The sequence below is a fragment of the Engraulis encrasicolus genome, chromosome 5 (assembly GCF_034702125.1).
Source record: "Engraulis encrasicolus isolate BLACKSEA-1 chromosome 5, IST_EnEncr_1.0, whole genome shotgun sequence".
Taxonomy (NCBI): Eukaryota; Metazoa; Chordata; class Actinopteri; order Clupeiformes; family Engraulidae; genus Engraulis; species Engraulis encrasicolus.
In genome coordinates, this window is record NC_085861.1 from 50,202,906 (window position 1) to 50,224,381 (window position 21,476).

At 41.7% G+C, this 21,476-nt stretch overlaps 2 protein-coding genes across 2 annotated transcripts in view; one reads left to right on the top strand and one right to left on the bottom strand.

Moving 5' to 3' along the window:
• Nucleotides 1-7,655: 7,655 nt before the first annotated feature.
• Nucleotides 7,656-12,636, bottom strand: cnih4 (cornichon family AMPA receptor auxiliary protein 4). The gene is made up of 5 exons (XM_063198313.1): nt 12,549-12,636; nt 11,938-12,006; nt 11,656-11,768; nt 9,709-9,849; nt 7,656-8,256 (listed from the first exon to the last, which is right to left on the bottom strand). The coding sequence occupies exons 1-5, from the start codon at nt 12,615-12,617 to the stop codon at nt 8,229-8,231; spliced, it is 420 nt and encodes a 139-aa protein (XP_063054383.1). The 5' UTR covers nt 12,618-12,636; the 3' UTR covers nt 7,656-8,228.
• A 120-nt stretch (nt 12,637-12,756) lies between these two features.
• cblc (Cbl proto-oncogene C, E3 ubiquitin protein ligase) overlaps nt 12,757-21,476 on the top strand; it is a 32,982-nt gene continuing 24,262 nt past the window's right edge. Inside the window, exons 1-2 of the mRNA XM_063199634.1 lie at nt 12,757-12,884; nt 15,003-16,740. Of these exons, the coding sequence (XP_063055704.1) occupies nt 16,340-16,740 (401 nt within the window). The 5' untranslated portion in view covers nt 12,757-12,884; nt 15,003-16,339. The remainder of the gene's footprint in view (nt 12,885-15,002; nt 16,741-21,476) is intronic.

Below are 21,476 nucleotides of genomic sequence, written 5' to 3' on the forward strand. Positions count from 1 at the left end.
TGTATAGATGCCTATATGGGGAAGCCTTGTAGAAAGATGTTTATGGATATTGGTGGTGGGCTGCCTGAGTCGCTTAATAAAGGGTGGGGGAGCGGTATTTGGGGGGGGGGGTGTTGTTAATGTCCCATATCTGCACATATCTAAATGTCTCTGCATTAACTCCCAGCCTGTTCCGCGTCTGTGTGCGTGTTTGTGTGTGTGCGTGCGTGTGTGGGTTAATGTGCGTGCGTATGAAAGAGGTAAGATGATGTTTTCACCAGCAAAAGATAATGATGTCGTATTTTTGTTTTCATTTTGTTTTACTTTTATTTCATAAATTGCTCGCTTGCGTTTTTTTTTTTTTTTTTAACTTTAAAATCTAGATTTTACAAATCATCAAGAATCACAAATCAACTCTTTTTTTTTTTAAACTGCAGCTAGGAGCCTAAGTGTCAAAACAGTACAGAGGAGAGCTACCCGAGCGTGCGTGACCTGAGCACTGAGCCTTTTTTGTTGCCGTAGTCCTCTTCGCCCATTGGCCAGACTGGCGTGTGCTGCCCAATAGGCTCCTTACACTACGACCGTCGTGGGCGCTTACTTTAAATGGAGCTACACACACACACACACACACGCAATGTTAAGGAGAATGGTGTTTGCCTTCAGGACTCGCTGAAGGTGAAGATTGTGCACATCCCAGGAAAAGGTGCAGGACAAAGGCTGACTGTAATTTTAGAGTCAGGAGTCTGCAGGACTTAAAATCCTTTTTTCTTTGTATTCTTATACTGTGGCAGGATAGGATGACGTTTCAGATGGAGACAACAGTCGAAACATCATCCTATCCTGCCATGAATTACAGAAAAAAAGGATTTTAAGTGTGCGGAGTACTCCTCTCTAAAATGATTGCCTTCAGGACAAGCTCACACTAAGGGAAACGGGGAAACGGGGAAGACTGTGAGAGGGGTGAGGAGGAGGGAATTGGGGTTTGGGGTGGGGGTTTAGGAGGGAGACTTGCAGGTGGTGACGGTGTGTTTGTTCTAGGGCTGCACAATTAATCGAAAAATAATCACAATCGTGATAAAATAGTGAAATCGAACTCGTGATTTTAATCGTGATTTAATCCTGGCAATAGTGACCTACTTTTGAGAGCGTCCTTGAAGCCATAACATACTGACAGGCTGGTGTTTCTGGCCAGAAATCTGTCCACTTAAGTTTCATGCTATTGCCTTTACATAATTATTACAATTCATTTTATTTTGCTCATCCCGTATGTAATTCATTCTTGGTTATATTTCATCTTGTTATAATTTTCAAAAAAATCTGCAAAAATCAATAATCGTGATTAATTATCGTGATTATGATTTTGACCAAAATAATCGTGATTATGATTTTTTTTCCATAATTGTGCAGCCCTAGTTTGTTCCTCCATTAATGTACCTTGTCGAGACTGAGCCAGCCAGGACACCTGAGAATGGGTCCAACAGGGGAAAAGAACCAAACCAAACTCTACAACCAAACTTGTAGTGAGAGTTCGCACAGCCCCTTTTGCCCTAGCAGTTAAGACCATCATCTCTCTCGCTCTCTCGCTCTCTCTCTGCTTGGGTGTCTTGTTTCCTTGCTGTACCTCCTTAACCCCTTTTTCTGGAGCCTTTGTTGTGCATCACACTGCTATCTCTGTCTCTCTGTCTCTGTCTCTGTCTCTCTCTCTCTCTCTCTCTCCTGACTCCTCTAATTAGTATGCTTAACATAAGGCTCCAGTGACGTCTTTTTCCAAGTGGGGCTCCTCACTACTGTTCTGGTTTTTACTCTCTGCTTTGGGGTTCTGTACATTGTACTTGCTTTCTGGCCCCTGCAGAACGGCGTAGGAAACCCACGTTTCTGCTTTTCTTAACGTTGGAGTTTCTTTCCTTGTTGTGTTTTTTTTATGTTTCTAATGTTTCTGATGATTATGATGATGACTATTATGATTATTATTATCATTGTTGTTGTTGCTTCTGTTTTATCTCCCTGTGTAAATCATATAAAAAATGACAGTATATCTCAGCAGTTTGCTACCGAGCTATTTTATTTTCTATCTGTGGCTTTTTATTTCTTATCTGTTGTCTTTTCTGTTTGTGCGACAAAAAAAGATTATTTGTACACACACAGCTGTACTTTATGACTATAATGATAGATATTTTCTAAATGTCAGAATGACAGTCGAGCAAATCAAGTTGTGTTTTTTTTTTGCCTGATACCGTATGCTTTGTAATATGTGCTATATATAGATTTATGTTATGGCATGTATTATTGGACTGGCTAAGAATAGCAAAATAGGCATTTTTGTACTCTCCCAGATGTTACTGGTCTTGTTGTTGCCAATGGCAGACCAGCCTCTCCTCCCTACAGGTGTAATCCAGTCCAGTCCTCACCAGCCAAACCTGTCCTGACACTAAGGAGTGGTTCAAACACACACACACACACACACACGCACGCACGCACGCACGCACACACAGGCGTGCGCACACACACAAAACAAACGTGTGTTGTGATCATGCACGAGCACACACACACACACACGCAAAGCAAACTGTGCATGTGCTGCGATCATGCGCGCGCACATGCACACACAAAATTATCATACACATACAGACACAGACTCTCGCGCGCACACATACACTGATTGATTTTGTGCATGATCTGTGTGTTGATCTCTACACTTGTACACTGTTACGCATATACAGTACACTTGCACATAGTCACCGTCATTCACCTCAGTGCAGTTGAAACACTGAATTGATCACTGTAACGTGATGGCTCTACGTCCTGCTTATGCAAGGTCCCTTTGTTCGTCTTTTTTTAAAAATGAAAATCATTTGATTTGGTTATCTATCTATCTATCTATCTATCTATCTATCTATCTATCTATCTATCTATCTATCCATCTCTACCTGCTTGTCTTTCTCTCTGCCTCTCCTTGCTGTAAAAGCTTGGCAGCCCGTGCCAGAAGCCAGCATCGCAGGATAGGATACAGTAGGCGTTTCCAGGTAGTGAACACGGGGTTTATGGGTGCAGCCAGAATCCGAGGGATCCTTTTTTGTTTTTTTTTTTGCTTTTTTTTTCATTTAAATGTGTTCAATAAGTGATTGTACTGTTATGTAATGTTATGTAGGAGAGGTGTTATGTATGCATATTTTCAATAAAGCATTCAGGGTTTTAAAGAAAAGAAATGGAGAGATCCATGATTAAACATCCATCTGTACGCATGTTATATATGAAACCGTCTAGATGCCATTTTGCATCACTTTAAACACCTAGGTTAGAGTCAACTTGAATTTGTGCAATTCACTATGTAACAAGAATTGGACAAAGGGTTGAATTTGTGCTTCACCACACACCAAATGGACCATTTATTTACACATGCACATGGTTAGATGTACTGGGATAGCTCTTCTTAGTAGCTGGTAAAGTGATATGTGCACTCCCGTGGGGTGCATCCAGATACTGTATAGGCCATACTACAGTGCCCTCCATAATTATTGGCACCCCTGGTTGAGATGTGTGTTTTAGCTTCCAAATATTTTATTTTTTTTCTAAATAATATGGGACCTTAATGGAAAAAAAGAGAAAAATCCAACCTTCAATACAAGTGCATTTATTCAGTGGGGAAAAAATCCCACATAAAGAAATAATTATTTGACATCAAATAATGTGTGTCACAATTATTAGCACCCCTGGTGTTAATATTTTGTACAACCCCCTTTTGCCAACAAAACAGCACCTAATCTTCTCCTATAATGTTTCACAAGATGGGAAAAGACAGAAAGAGGGATCTTCAGCCATTCCTCTTTGCAGAATCTCTCTAAATCATCCAGAGACCTGGGTCCTCTCCTCTGTACTCTCCTCTTCAGCTCACCCCACAGGTTCTCAATGGGGTTGAGGTCAGGGGACTGAGATGGCCATGGGAGGAGCTTGATTTTGTGTCTGGTGAACCATTTCTGTGTAGATTTGGCCATATGTTTAGGGTCATTGTCTTGCTGAAAGACCCAGTGACGACCCAGCTTCAGCTTTCGGGCAGAGGGCAACAGATTTTGATTTAAAATGTCCTGGTATTTCAAAGCATTCATGATGCCATGCACCCTAACAAGGTTCCCAGGGCCTTTGGAAGCGAGACAGCCCCACAGCATCACTGACCCACCCCCATACTTCACAGTGGGTATGAGGTGCTTTTCAGCATGCGCATCTTTCGTGGTACGCCAGACCCACTTAGAGTGTTTGTTGCCAAAAAGCTCAATCTTGGTCTCATCTGACCAAAGCACACAGTCCCAGTTGAAGCCCCAATACCGCTTGGCGAACTCCAGACGCTTGCGTTTATGATTGTGAGTGAGGAAAGGTTTTCTCCGTGCATGCCTCCCAAACAGCTTGTTGGCGTGTAGACAGCGCCTGATGGTTGATTTGGAGACTTTGTGACCCCAGGATGCTACCATTTGGTGTAATTCTGTAACAGTGAGCTTTGGAGATCTTTTGATTTCTCTTACCATCCTCCTCACTGTGCGTGGTGGCAAAATAAACTTGGGTCCTCGTCCAGGCTTGTTTACCACTGTTCCAGTTGTTTTGAACTTCTTAATTATTCCTCTCACAGTGGATATGGGCAGCTGCAGTTGAGTGGCAATCTTCTTGTAGCCTCTGCCTGACCTGTGAAGGTCGACGCACATCTGCCTCACTTGTATGCTGTGTTCCTTTGTCTTTCCCATGTTTAAGAGTGGATAAGAGAAATGGCCTCGGTGTCAGGTCATATTTATACCCCAGGGAAACAGGAAGTGATGAATTACTAATTAAATGTTCATACATACTCTGGTAAACTTTGTAAACTACTGTAGAAATGACAGAAATGCTTCAATTATATTTATTTCCTGGGAATTGTTAAGGGTGCCAATAATTGTGGAACAGGTGATTTAATGAAAAATAATTATTTTTTAGTCAGGGATTTTTTTATTTCCTTACAATTCATTTGAGTTGAAGGCTACATTTTCCTACAATTTTCAGTGTGACAGTATTCTTCTGCAATAAACACTGAATTTATTTTAAGGCTTTTAACACATCTCAACCAGGGGTGCCAATAATTATGGAGGGCACTGTATTATAGCATTAAAGCTGTTATACAGCATTCACTGCTCGGAAAAGAAATTGACAAGCTGTTTGCTCTGACTTACAACTATGTTTGGCTTCTTTGTAAAATATATGTACGTATATACCGGTATCAGTGATCTCTATGGTCTGGTGACCATATACCTGCAAACAGAGCAAACACACAAGTGTAGACCTACTTGCAAAATGTATGTAACAAGTACAGATGCATTCCTGAATGGTCACTCGGTCATCTAATGTGTTCACCAAAGGGAAATGTATGCCGATTCTGAACACAAGGCAAACAAAGGATGAAACCTAACTTGCTGTGCCTGAAGCACAAACATCTGCCTCAAAGCAGTCTGTACAGACCTAGGCAATTGCCTAGGGCCTGGGCCCCACCAAAATACAGGGTTAGACAATGAAACTCAAACAACTGGTTTTAAACAGGGTTGGCAAAAGCAGCCCGGTCGTGTGGGCCTATATTGACTGTCGAACTCCTGACGGGCAGTTCTGGTGGAAATAGGCGAGTCGAGGTGCACATTTAATTCTGCCGTGGACAGCTGTGTTTTAATGGGGTTTTCTCATACTGTTCAGGGGCCTTTAGTTCAAAGCTGGTTCAGCTGTAATCCAGGTTAAGTCAAGAGGTACCTGTACATCATCTGAGGACTCCCAAGCTCTTCTATTAGATGATTTACCTCTTAACTTAACCTGGTTTACTCCTGAACCAGCTTTGTAGTATAGGCCCCAGGTAAGCACCCAAACATCCCTTTCAGACAGCTTCCTCTTGCATTCACAGCTAATCCTTTTGGATGTGGTTTGTCTTTCTTGGTGATATGCTGACGTTACCCTGAATACAGTGGCTCGAGTCTTGATACATCACAAAGACTTTCTGTCACAGATGTGGTCCTCTTTTGAACTCTGATATGCCACCCATGGTGTGTGCAATGCAATAGTTTGAGCAAAAATGTGCTCTTAGCCTGCTAATTGAACTTTCACAATTCACACACTGCTCTTCCTGGTGCAATGCACCATTAATGAAGATTGGCCTAAGTGGATCCCACACTAAAATGACAAGTGTTTCAGTTCATTGTCCAACCCCTGTAAACCCTTTGGAGTGTTTGATGCAACCAATTGAGTATAGATCCTCAAATACTTAACGATGAAATAATCCACATTTAATTTTCAGATCATCATTTTATTCATTTTTGTCTCAAAGAAACATCAGATTCTGCCTAAATTAAAAGAAATAAAAACATTTGACAATGGCATAATCTTTTCCAAGTTATCTTCACGTTTCAAACAAGAATTAAGACACATGGATGAAAAAAAACCCTCCCGGACTAAAATACTCTTACTGTAGCCAAACAAACAGAAACATGTGAGATTGTGCCCATCTGTACTCGAGTTGTGAGTTTCAGCATTTCTGAGCCCTATTATTCTGCCTACTACTTTCAGTGCTTTTCTGTCAACAAAAAAACAATGGGTGTTCAGAAGCCCAGGCAGGCTTTTTAAAACACATTTAATGACCAGTGCTGACCAAAACATATCATGTCCCATCACTGGCTTTACCACAGCCCAAAGACGTAGCGAAATTACTATGACGTTTGACTAGAACTGATGGACAACATGCACACGTACACACTTTCATACACATCCCCACATATACCTCAAATGCACAGATGATACAGTAACACATACACACTGCCTCTCTCGCTCGCACACATTAAATACATTGGCTGTGTGCCTTTAGTGGCCACGAAATGGGAGCGTGAAAGTGAATGGCCCCGGTACTGAGCAATTGGTTTAAGTGAACTCTGGCTCAACACTTTTAACCAAAGATTCTAGATAAGAGTGCTACGCTGGGTTCTAGAATCTTTGCTTGGAACACTAGAGTCCAGCTGTATGACACGGCACCAGATAGCCCAGGTAACACTGGATCTGCCGGTACGTTGACATTCATGCTAAAAGAAAAAGCAAACATTTCACAATGGACATCAAAAGAAAAAAAAAAAAGACATGAATCTCATCTTCCCATTTGCTCATCTCTGCTGGTGAGTTGTTTCTTGTATACCTCACACCCAATTAACATCACTAACAACAATGAAAACAAAAAAAATACAGCAAGAAGAAAAATCCTGCGATGTCAACAAAAGTCATTCCAGTTTGTTTGGTGTATGGTTGGTGGGGGGGGGGGGGGCGGCAGAGATCTTGATGGAGGGGGCACTTCAATGGCAAAACCAATAATGCTTGGATTAACAATACTGGCAGCGGCTAAGGGGTGGTCTTAGTGTTTTGATTGGCCCAGAGGCGGCCTGTTATCCAATCAAATGCACCAATGATGAGAAGTCAGCACGATTGTCATTTTGCCACAGCCCTGAGAAGCGGTTGGTGGGGTGATGTTGCAGCTTTTTTTTTGCAAAGACTTGTGAAATAATTATAAACCCAACACTGGTACAATACCATGACATGACAGATAGGAATTCTATCCCAGTCACACACATACACACACACACACACACACACACACACACACACGCACGCACGCACACACGCACGCACGCACGCACGCACGCGCACGCACACGCACACAGGAAAAAAAGACTGTCTTGTGACGTTGATCCACATCTTGTTTTAGAATAAAAGAGGTGTACAGTCATAAAAAATAGAGTACAGGACAACAGAGGTCAGGTTAGGATAGTAGACAGAGGATAGGATGATAGCTAGAGAATAGGATACTAGGCAAGAGACGAGACAGAAGATAACACCCGTGAGGAGGGGACCAGCAAAGACGGAGAAGAAGAAAAGTGAAGAAACGGGTGGACAGGAGGGGGAAAGGAAACGAGAGGAGTGGTCAGGAGCGAAAAGGGGATTGGAGAAAAGAAGAGAAGAGAAGAGAAGAGAAGAGAAGAGAAGAGAAGAGAAGAGAAGAGAAGAGAAGAGGAGAAGAGAAGAGAAGAGAAGAGAAGAGAAGAGAAGAGAAGAGAAGAGAAGAGAAGAGAAGAGAAGAGAAGAGAAGAGAAGAGAAGAGCCCTGTGGTGAGGGCTGATGGGAGTGCTGAAGATCGGGACCTCAGATGATGATGGCATAGTTACAGCGTACGAAGGGTTACAGTTGGCAAACTGGGGCAAGAGGTCATGGAAGACTCAGTCGTTGATCAAGGCCAGAATCATGCTGCAACACAGAGACCATAAAAGGAGAAAGGTTTAACAAACAAGATATCAAAAAAATGTCAATATAAACAAAAGTGATCATCCATTTTTTGACTAAATAACCCGTATTAAAGATGCACTGTGTAATATTTTTAGTAGTTCATTTCCAGAATTCATGCTGCCTGTTCACAAGTGTTACCTTTTTAAACAAATACTTACCACCACCATGAAATTTTAAGTATTTTAAGAAAAGTGCACTTTTCATACATGAAAAAGGAGGATCCTCTCCATGGTCCGTCATGTTTAAATTTCCAGAAATAGACATTTTTAGCAGCAAAACGTATTGTACTACTAGTACTACTAGCATACTAGTAAATACTAGTTTATTACTTAGTAAATATTCATGCACATTTCAAGTCACATTTGGCCATAGGCAGCACAATTTCAATGAGAAACATAGTTGCAATACCTATTCTGGCCACAATCTTACACCGTGCACCTTTCAGCTCCCTACAGAATGTGCATTCTTACAATCCGAAATGTTGGCATTAAAATAGAAAACTAAAATGTCTTCTCATAATAGACTTGCAGAGAAAACGTGACTAGACCAAAGGGCATGATGGACTGCCACAAGGAGGAAACGGTGCCGCAATAACTACAGCAGAGGTCACATTTTAGCATTTCAGTTACTCATTACATAATCTACGTCATGCATCACAAATCACTGGTTGATCATCAAGCCTCCACCCAATTACTATCTCCTTGCTCTCCCTGGATACTCATTTCAATAGTGCTGGGAAAGTCACAAACAAGTAGCAAGTTAGCAACCAAGCAAAAAGTGATCAAAGGATATTATTGTATCCTTTGATAAAGCGACATATGGCAGGGTGTTGTTACAAAGACTTCTAGAATCTCACAAGAGCATATATACTCCGAAGCTTTCAGTTTCGAATAAAGATGACTTAATAACTGCTTAAAATGGTCATGTATGAATTCATGAATACCACAAACACAGGAAACACAGTCTTGCATCTTAATGTCCACACACGACCCTCTAAGAAAGCCCTACGACCCAGGTAAGCATTCTGACATACTAACGGAAACACAGGGTACATTCCAATATGCTCACTCCCGTCCTCCATTTGTGCTTGTGGCTTCACGTTTTGCCAACACCCCGCCTCGGGGGAAAAAACAAAGTTTCCCCACTGTCAGCCTAGCCACAACAATTTTTGGGGGACTGTTCTTCATTCACCATCCCGATTGCAAATGACAAAATTACATTAGAATTGTGCTTTTGCAAGACATTGAATTAATTTTCTGTCGTCAGTGACGTCATTATGAGGTCACAAGCAGGCAAGTGAGCAAGGGAGGACAGAAGTCTGCATATTAGGATCCACCCACAGACTTAATGTCTTTGTCCAATAGCTTCCCTCTTGAAAACAAACATGTCTGGCATAGGTCAAGCGAATCTCACCTGTACAGGTAGATGAAGAAGCAGAGCAGGTGGAAGCCCAGTTTGATCATGGCCTCCTTCATGTGAGACTTGAGCTGGCCGCGGTTGTGGATCTCCGTGGGGTCAAACACCCCCATGTTGCCCATGGGCACCTTCAGGAACCTGGGTCGAGGAAAACAAGCACAATAAGGTCTTCCAAAGAGGTTTATACTTTCATTTCATTAAAAGTTCACCAAGGAAGTAAAACAACACCACTACTGTCACCTGTATAAATGTGCAGTGTGAGTTAGGGCAGCACGATATTAGAAAATTATGCGATACACGATAACATGACTGTATACCACGATATCGATATTACTCGCGTTATTTAATATATACAGATATTTTCCCCTCTCAACTTGCCATTCTACATTTTATCATGTATAAAACAACTGAGAGCCATGTTTTATTTCCAACATTATTTTTATTAGGAAAAAAAACATGGCTAATGTACAGCATCAACTTAAAATGTCAACCTTTTTTAATAACTCTTTTCACCAATTTGCTGTTATTAATATTGAAAAACTAGGTATCGAAATTTAACTTACTTTTGCGATACGTGTATCGCAAGCTGTGATATCGCAATAACGATACATTTTCGATATATTGTGCAGCCCTAGCCCGAGTGCAAAATCGCACAAAAATAGTGAGAAGAAAGCAATCCACACACTTAGTCTGTGCTCCCACTTCTAAGCGGATCTGTGAGTGGCCAGTTCAGCGCATGTATGTAGTTAAACATTGTTTGCACATACTTAAGTGAGTACATTTGCTTTTAAAGAACTACAAGTATACCAAACTTCATAGGTTGCAATGGCGCAGGTGTGCTGAAAAAAATACATTTCTTTCAATAGAGAGCAAGTGCTAATAGGAAACATTTTCCTTTGTACAAAAAATAGGCGAGAAGGGCCTCTGTGCATATTAAATTACACCTAAGGTGTCAGCTTTAGTGCATGTCAACACTGAGCAGCTATACAACTGATAGATTACTGTGCATTGTAGGGCTAGGGACTTTGTGAATGGTATGGAGAAGAAGGAGGAAACAGGTTCAGCAGCATAAACTACATATTTTCTGAGCATGTAGTGACAGTTGCCCAGCCGGGATGAATAGAGAATATAACTGCTCAGAGGAGGATGGCCAGACTCGTTCAAGCTGAATGAAGGGCAACAGTGACTCAAATACTAAATTAAATCATACCAAATCAAAAACCTGGACATCTTGACAACCCAACTGACCCTTTTTCTCCTAAGTAAGGGAGCGCATCCTTCATCGTCCAGGAAAAATATATTTAGTCTCCAAGACAGGCCATTTAAAAAGCGGGTCGGTCTGGTTAAATGGGGACAGGTGGCAACATTAGCTACAACAGCACGAGAGCACACCAGGTGCCACTCATGTCAGCTAAACACAGAAAACCAAGGCTACGCACAGGCTCGCCAAAATTGGTCAATAGAAAATTGGAAGAATGTCGCCAGATTTTGATTGCTGCTGGTCGATGGTAGGCTCCGAATTTGGCGTCAACAACATGAAAACATGCAACCTGCCTTGTATGAATGGTTCAGGCTGCTGCTGGTGTTGTGGTGTGGGGAATATTTTCCTGCCAAACTTTGGGACCTTTAGTACCAACACAGCATTGTTGCAATAACACGAGGGATTAGAGCAGTTCTGAAGGCAAAAGGGGGTTACAATCCGGTACTACCAAGGTGTGCCTAATAAAGTGGCCAGTGAGAGTATAATATTAGACTAATGCCCTCCAAATCTGTTGCATTACTGGACCATAGGCCTACCGGTATTTTGGAATTTGTCTCAAAGGCTATAATAAGCATGCTTTCATCATGATGTCAGTCCTGGAAACTCTTTGAGGCATCTCAACAAATTGCCTCAGGCTGTACCTGCCTGTAAGGGTGCGGCCCAGGTGAAAACGACAAACTAACCTGTAAATATTCCAGACAGCCACTGGCACGTTGAGGAGGAAGATGAACCAGTGCATGGACACAAGCATCAGCACTGTAGCCAGGGCCTGGCCCACCAACTCCGGAATGACCCACTGTGGAAATGGTCGATAATACCATGTAAACAAACACAGTATAGCATCAACACAACAAACAAATGCACAGTGACACAACATCAGCAAGACATACACATTAGGCTACAAAGTTCAGGAGAGCTGATTGGAGTTTGACGGAATTTTGACATTTTGCCAGCTTTTTACTCACTTTGTTCAACTTCGAACAACAGGCTCGTGCATTGATGTAGTCGCACTCTAGATCTGAAAGAGTGATAATCTGTAATGTTGTGTTAAGCATCATTAACTTGCTGATGTTAACTTCCTGCAAAACGAACACACGAGTCATGACAGCTACTTGACTTCAACCATCGTCCCCATCATCTCGTTGGAATGATGTTTCTGATACCGGTAGCTGTCTTTCCCTAAAACACTCATCTGAAATCCAACTGTTATCCAGTGCTGAGCACTTCACTTCACACATCAGATTAGTTTGTTTACATACTAAACGTAGCTTTGATTATCATCTGCGTTATAACAAGTGTTCTCTATCCAATATTAAGCTCGTCTGTCATATGTAACCTGACAAATAACTTAGTGATAGAGAGCAACAGGTCTCTTGCACTTGGAGGGTTAAAATCAGACAGAACTGGAGTGATTTAGCCAAAGCAGTCTCAAAAAAGAGCGGCAGTCGAACATGTCACTGCTGCCACCTACGAGTGAGATTCTCGCCTATTTACAGCCCCGATACACCCCATGCAAACCGCTGCCTATTCAGAAGCAAAGCAACATGCTATCAGTAACATTTCTCAGAAAGGATACAAAGTAGACCGAAAGAAAAATTAAAGCACAGCAGTCGACAAGCGATAGAATGAACACCGCCGCCTCCATCTTTCAACGTCCTTCCTTCTACATGACCACTTCCGGTATATGATTTAAGAAATTGGTCCGATTATTCTTTACTGTGGTTTGCTGCCACCTATCAATTCGGAGGATAACGAGTCTAGCAGGTTTAGTGCGACATTAACCTCTTTGCACATCACAAATGACCTACGCTACATTTACGTAGTTAAAAACAACAAAAAAGACAGCAAAGACAAGTGGCCCTAAATCAGCGTGGCTATCGGTTGAGGGTGCGCGCATGGTATGTGCACGTGAGTGAGTATGCATATTTTACAGCTCTATGTTGCACATGCCTTGTGCAGCTTGTTTGTGTGTTGTACTCTTGTGTGTACGTGCAGGCTATTTTGTCACATCCACATGTGACTGTTTGACTTTACTTGGCCATAATGGCAATAGCAGTCAAACTATGGGTTGCTATGTTCAATTGGCCCTATCTGAATGAATGACTAATGAAACTGCACTCCAATGGTAAGTTTTTCTATAACCACATCTCATGATCTGGATTTTTCATGCATAGCAAAAGTGTAGCGCCAGCTTTGATTGGCGATTGAAATTAACTCAAGTCGCACCCTTCCAAGAGCAAGAGCACTGCCACATGGCCTAGGCCTAAAACTAAGCAAATATATTGAAGCCCAGCTATGTATCATTGCAATGCTTAGGCCTATTAATAGGCTATTATATATTATATATATGATGTATATATGTATATATGATGTATATATATATATATGATATATATATATATATATATATATGATGTATATATGTATATATGATGTATATATATATATATGATATATATATGATGTATATATGATGTATTGTTGATGTTTATGTGGTTTGATCATTAATTAAATTACACAATAGCCTATAGGCTGAATGCTAGATTTATTTTTTTAATACACAATCACATGTTATGACTGCATTATAACATATAATTATATGACTGGTGATTCCCTTAATCTGGCATTTATTTTATTGTAGCCTAATAACTTATCCTAAATTTGTCTATTTTTATAAAGTCTATTTTTCCATGGGAGGCGTTTGTGTAATGATATCCAAATTCCACTTTGGGGAGCTCAAGGACAAACACACACACACACACACACACACACACACACACACACACACACACACACACAATGCTCCACTGCCTGCACTTCTATTTGAGATGCATTCGTTCCTTTTGGATTGAACAAGAGCACTGCTGCTCTTGACTCCCACCTTGATCAGTGGGAAAGACTGTGGTGTGACTGTGCAACCAATACCCTGTAATAATTGTAAGTTTCTAAGTGTAATGTATTGTCTGTTTATCTCTGTCTCTCCAGGCCTGGGATGGTTATGTGGTATGTGGTTATGAGAGAGAGAGAGAGAGAGAGAGAGAGAGAGAGAGAGAGAGAGAGAGAGAGAGAGAGAGAGAGAGAGAGAGAGAGAGAGAGAGAGAGATCTTGTGAGTATCCAGGGAATGACGCAAGAGATAAAAACGGCTCAAAAATGGCTTTTAAACTTAGCTTCAGTGTTTGCCAATTGGAACGTTACATGTTTAGGCCCTGCTCTACCTGGCTCAAGTGAAGTGTCCTTAGAAAGATCATTCCCCAAATTACTCCTGGTAAGCAGGTTGGTGCCTTGAGCCTGTGGCACCGATGTGTGACTGTGTGTATGAATAGGTGAATGTGGGGGAGATGTTGTCAACTGCTTGGATGTCATTGATTATGGTCCCAATCAAAGTTGTCAACTGCTTTGAGTACTCAGAGTCAAAAGGCATCCTGCTGCTAATAGGGGCATTCGTTTGTTATATTGTTTGAATATTTGAATCTTTGAATTCATATCATTCCAAAAGTTATGCAACTGCAGACACCTATAAAGCAGAATACTAACTTCTGGTTATATTCGGAGCAATTTCAGACAGACTAATAATTATGTTTCTGCAAAGTCAAGTCAGTGAATTTCAATTCCAATATTGCCCAATTGGTGGCAGCAAATATCAAAGGCAAGCACTGTCTGTGATTTTGCTGAGTTATTGAGTAACACTTTCATTTTGTTTCTCTCAGAAAAAAAACTCAGACTGAGACAATCTGAAAAGTAGAAATGTAGAGATTGATATTACAAGTTGAGCCCATAGAATTTGTGTTCTACTTTCTTCTCTGCTTTCTTTTACCCTTTGTCTCTCTCTCTGTCTATGTCTGTCTCTGTGTGTGTGTGTGACTCTCTCTCTCTCTCTCTCTCTCTCTCTCTCTCTCTCTCTCTCTCTCTCTCTCTCTCTCTCTCTCTCTCTCTCCTCCTCCTTATCTCTCTCCCTCCTTCTCTCCCACGCTTATTCTCCCTTCCCCCCCCATTTTCTGTCTTCCTCTGAATGCAAACAAAACAAACCAGTTTGTCCACCGGAAGCCCAGCAGAGCCAGCAGGCAGCAGAGTGAGCAAAGGAGCTTCTCCTCTCTAGTTACTAGAGTGCCATTCTGTGTGTTCATTGTCGCGGCAGAATCCTCACTGCACTGAAACTTCACTACGGAGACCAACACCTCTGGCAGCCCGAGACAGAGACAGGAGGTGGAACACACACACAGTGAGGTCACAAGAACAGAGAGCACGTGGGGAAGAGAGAGAGAGAGAGAGAGAGAGAGAGAGAGAGAGAGAGAGAGAGAGAGAGAGAGAGAGAAGGAGGGAGGAGAAGGGCAGAGTACAAGATTGCGAGTGACTGAAACGGTGAGTGAGAAGAGAGAAAAAAGTGGGGCATGAAACTTAAGAGAGGAGGGGACTGCTTCGGGAGAGAGCGCTACTCTTGGCTTGTCTTCCATTCTTTACTTTTTTTTCCTCTTAAGCCCTTCTGCCAAAACATCTCAACAGCTTCTTGAAGAGCATTTTCCTCAAGCCTTGTTTAGTGAAAACCACGAAGGAAGAACTTTTTTTGACTGGATTTATTGTAAAGCGGTGGAAGACAACAATGTTCTAATGTGACTTCAAGCAGGACCAAACCAAGGGACATCATCGTCATCATAGTCATCATCAACATCGTTCATTGGCTCTAAACTTGCTATGGTTGTCGACAGCAATGGGATGTCCTTAATTTCTCAGCCTCTGTTATGGTAATGAGTCATAGCACTGGCTCATGGATGGGACTGCCAATAGGACTGGACCAGGGGCTGCTGTCATGTTAACCAGGGAGCTGGTATGGAGGTAAGAAGATGTTTGGTACCAACTGATGGCAACACTGATGTGATGACTGCTGAGGATCAGAGTAGGATGAGTAGTCCACCGATCCCCTGAGTGATGAGGAAATTGCTTGAGAGAAAAAAAACCTTTGCCATCAACAAGAATAGATAAAAGGCAATGTATGTAAACATGAACTTTGACTTTGACACGGAGTGAAGATGCATATCAGTTTTGCCAAGAAAAAGCATTCTCGACGTGTGACAATCATGTGTTTTAAAAACACACCACCAGCCCTGGGCTGAGTCATAAGTCTTCCTTCCGTCAGACCACTGAGAACTGAGACACGCTCATGCAAAGGGTGTGGGCACCCTCGTAAATGAATGCAAAGTTACTACTACTGGGCAAATAGGCAGCGATCCTCACCTCTACATGTTGGATACAGCAAAACACACCAGACAGAGGATAATCACCTTGTGTGGTGAGTCACCTTCAGCCTCACACAGGGACAAGAGACGACAAAAAAGCCAACGATAGTAGCCATTTCCACGAAACCCCCTGACATGGCTTCAGGAAGTGCTGGCCAGGTAACGATAGCTTTCCTGCGCGGGGGCCACCAGCACGAGGGGCCCGATTTGTCCCCGAGCCAGCCGCCGACGGGCTCCGAACGCAAGCTCCTGGAGAAGGTGCTGAAGAGGCTGGACAAGCTGCACAGGCTGTGCATGGAGCCGCGCATGGCCCTGCGCAACAGCCCGCCGTACCTGCCCGACCTGGTGACGGAGACGGCCGCCCTGCTGACCGAGGTCTGGGCGCCGTACCGGGGCCCCGTGCTGGGCGTCCCGCGCGGCGACGAAGGGGAGTACCTGCGGGTCCACATCAAGCACCTGCTCTACAAGACGGACCGCGCCATCCTGCTGTTCAGGGAGGGCCGGGAGAAGATGTACGAGGAGACCTCCAGCTGCAGGTGAGATGAGGAATTACATTTACATTATGTTACATTCAGTGCTATAAATTAACACTAGTCAACCGGCCAAATGCTGGTGAAGTCTCAGTTTGGCTGGTAGAAAAGACCAACTATCTGGCCATTTTGATCCATTCGTGAGTGAGTGTTTGGCTTGTAAGATTAACATATATCAGTCAGTTTGGCTGGTGAAGAAAAAGTTCATTTAGAGCCCTGCTTACAATTGAGGACATAATATGAGCCCTTATTATGGTGCTGGTGGATGGTGCTTGATGGAGGTCCTCCTGACTCAGTTGGCTTGAAAATGTGTGTGTGTGTGTGTGTGTGTGTGTGTGTGTGTGTGTGTGTGTGTGTGTGTGTGTGTGTGTGTGTGTGTGTGTGTGTGTGTGTGTGTGTGTGTGTGTGTGTGTGTGTGTGTGTGTGTGTGTGTGTGTGATGTGCATGATGATGTGAGGGAATGATGCGTGTACAGGTACGATATCCAGGGACCACTTGGATACTGGGACTTAAGTTTAGTGTTAGTTATTATATTTACATGATATCAAACTGGGTTGTCCCTGGGGTCATTACCTGGATTTTTGAATAAAAATGGGATATTACACAATGCAAACCAACTGGAGAAAGTTTAACTGCGAATCAACACCTTTCAATCGGTTATAGATCGGTTACAGATCAGTGACTCTCAAAGACTATTCCCATCATCACCCTAAATGTCTCTTAGGGATTGAATATTGTGTATTTGCATGTCATGCAACAACAAATCTAGTTACTGTTAATGCAAATGAAGCCTGTTGTGTTACGTGTGAATGTCTGCAAATACAGACAGACCATGAATAAAAGGAGGATAGGGTATCATGAACTTATTTAATAGTCTACTACAAATCTATAGCCCAAAACCAACCTGTTGTTCATGTTCATATGATGTTTCACTATCTCAGAAAACAGAAAGGGCACACCATGTTAGTTAAAAAACGGCAATTTAAACTCAGAAATTATGAAGTGGCTTTCAGTGGGTCAGTGGTTTCCTTTACAATCTATTAAATATAAAACAGGAAAACAGAAGTTTCATTACACAAAACCATGGCAGCCATATGCATTCAGACAAAGCAGATGAAGAATAAACTGTTGCCTCTCTGCAGCAGAGGCAGCATCATTCAGTACGATTTAATCAAAATATGATATGAGTCTGTAGCAGCTTGATCCAAAGTCATCAGCCTGTCCAGTGCAATGTCAATGGAGCTCATCACTGCATGAGAGCTAGGAGGAAGCAATTAATTAAAAAAAGAATCACATTGAAAATTGTAACAGTTATTCCTCAAACTGCAGGACAACTGGTTGTTGTTACTTTTTCATATTCTTTTATAGGCCAAAATGAATTTCTATGGGCATTTGAACCTTCATTAGATAAGACAGTGAAGATCAGACACAGGGGGGAGAGAGAGACAAGACAGGGCCGGGAATTGACCCAGGCCAGCAGGGCTCTAAATTAACACTCACCAACTGGTCAAATGCTGGTGAAAATGAATTCATACCCCTGCAGGCCGGACTCGAACCCTGGCCACCACAGTCAGCGAGCCCATACATGAAAATGTGCCACAGCGCGCTGCCTCACAGCAACCCTGTATTTTTTGTAGTGTTCCGCAAGTGGAGCACTTTACAGTTCAATGAAAAACCCTCAGACATACTACTACACAGAACATCCTCAATACAAACATAACTACGTGGTTATTACCATGGTAACAACAAGTGGTAACAAGTTATGAGAAATAAATGAATAAAGAATTACTCATCAGATTTCTTTTTGCCTTTTTAATAGCCTCACAAGACGTTTCAGGTTTACACCCTTCTTCAGTTTGAAATGGCGATCAAGTTATGAGAAGAAGAATTCTATTCTGTCAACTTCAGTACGAATGTACCGTTAATCATCAAAGCACAGGACTACTGATTGTCTGTAAAGACTATTGTTAGTGCTTGGTTTGTTTTTTGCGTGTTTTGTTCATACTCTGTGCATTTCACTGTGTGCGCCCGCAGACAACATGTACATGCCGTTCTAAGTCAAACACCTTGCTGTTCATGGAAAAAACTTCAGTACAACATTGTAATATTACTACATTACAGATTGTCTTTAGAAACACATTCTGGTGAAAAGAAAGATACTATAAATGCCTGAAAATGATATTGTCCTTTCCTAATCATAACAATATCTATAGTGGTGAGTGTGGAAAGATATACTGATAATGGTTTATTGTGGGATCTAGCTCCCACAAACATATACAAGGAGGATGTTACAAAAAAAACTTTTTTGATCCATGACTTTGTGTTGATATACTGTATTTTTTAGCACTGCCCAACAACTATTACACCATATGCCGTTGCTTTGGTCATGCAGACGATTACATCACACCACAATCAGATGAATAAACAGGAAGTACAGTTAGAAGATTTTAATGTTGAAACCACATAATTTTTCTACCACTACTAGGAACAAAGTGAAGTGCAGTGTGATAAGAATGGGAGGACATGGCCGTTTTTAATGCAAAATATAATGTTTTATAATACGTAGGCCTATGTTAAAACAACTAACCAACTATAAAACTTTCACAACTGCTCCTACATCTAGTCACTTGAATCATAGGACTCAGACAAACATTTGTGTGTGTGCATGTCCAACTGTCCGAGAATAGGCTTTTTAGTCTTTTACTCCGCTGCGGCCTCGGCGATGAATACTAATCGGGCTCGAGTGTGTTCAGTGGAAAGTTGCCACTTTGTGATGCTAATGGCAGGAAAGGCAGCCATTTGTATGCAGAGTTTTGGGTTCAGGTTACATAGCTCGGGAGAATGTGGGGCTGTGGGTTCTGCTCCACTGGCGTCTGCTGTGTGCCGGTAACAAGCAACAGGTTGTGGTAAAGAAACTTCACATGTTACGGATTTGCATGTCTAAATGTACATAGTGTGTTCTCAAGGGTCTTAAAATTGAGTTAATATACTCAAACCCAAACATGTGAATGTAAAAAAAGACTATGTCCACAATACAGACAAACTTCTCAAACTTTAAATAACCATAACAAAGCTGAAATGTAGCCTCATGATGCGCGTTCCGTCAGTAGAAGTGTACTTGCTTTGAAAAAACGTTTCCGTAGTACTACACTACTACAACCTTACACTTTTAATAATAGATTACGACTGGGTCATTGCCATTCTTGTATAATAGCCAGTTTTATTATTATTAAATTGTACCCCCTTAATGCATGCTGTACCATCTGAGACATACCGTAATAGTCATTGAAAGGTTAATTACCATAGTACTACTCTACTATGACATAATAATAGAGGGCCTTTAGTAATGCACTACGACTCGGTCATTGCCATTCTGGTAACAACAAATGTATAACACTGTGTTTTAACGGGTTAAACTCAATTGCAAATCCAAACATATTCAAATCAATATTATCTTATAACTTCTTGCCACTGGGCCAATAGTTCAGCCAACTTTTCTGGTATTATTTTGATCTACTTTGTACTCTATAAAAGGGAGTGTATTAGGCCTACTTCTCTATTGGACTGTAATGTCATTCATTGTCACATATTTGCTAGTGTTCTTAGTCCACGTGTCCAGTGTTGCCAGATTGGGTGGTTTCCCGTCCAATTGGGCTGCTTAGGATGGCTGTCTGCAGGTAAAAATGAATTTTGGAGAAAAAAACGTCAAATTTTTGGCCATAGAAATCAATAGAATTGGGCGGGATTTTGTGTTACCAGGCGGGTTTTGAGTAATTTTTGGGCTGGAAATCATCAGCCTGATCTGGCAACCCTGCACGTGTCTAGGGCTGTATGCGCCTGCATGAAACTGCAAGGACACCACTACAGAACACCACAGAACACAGCTGACTAAGGAATTCTTTCCCACCGCTGATGTTGTGTAGCAGGACAAGCCAGTCTAAACCTGACAATTGTGTCTTTGTGTTATCAGGTACATGTTAATCATCACAGACAGGTTCTGTACAACGCAGTAGTGTACGTATGGTTAGGATCGGTTAGCATGTAAGGTACATATGGTTATTTTACTAGCTACACATATACTTACTACCAGTCAAAGTGACTAGTAAGTTTCCTTTTCTACCAGCCAAACTGAATTTTCACCAGCAATAGCCGGTTGGCTGGTTAATTTAGAACCCTCGGTAGGATTCATTACAATTTGCTCTTTTAACGTAGCCCCTTAATGCACGCTGTACCATCTGAGGCACGCTGTAATAGTCAAGGAAATGTTAATTACCCTAGTACTACTCTGCTATGACATAACAGAGGGCCTTTAGTAATGTAGGCCTACTACAACTTGGTCATTGCCATTCTAGTAACAACAAATGTATAACACTGTGTTTTAGCAGGTGAAGAGTTCAGATGCAACACCCCCTAACTCCATTTCTGAAGACCTGCACTTCTATATTTTTAAAGAACCCCGTTGTTGGTTTGGTTTACATTCATGTACTTGATAATACATATAAATAGTTAAATTGCATAAATAAAAAAATTAAATATACAATTTTGATAGCTTTGTATTAAATAAAAATGAATTAAGATTATTTTCTGAAAAGGCACTTAGGGGGTTTTGCATCATAACTCTTCAGGTTTTAATCCAGGATGAAATTGTAACAACCCAACACCAACACCCACACACACTCAAGCACACACACCATTATCACTATCCCTATCACCTACCCACCCACACACATACTTTACACAGA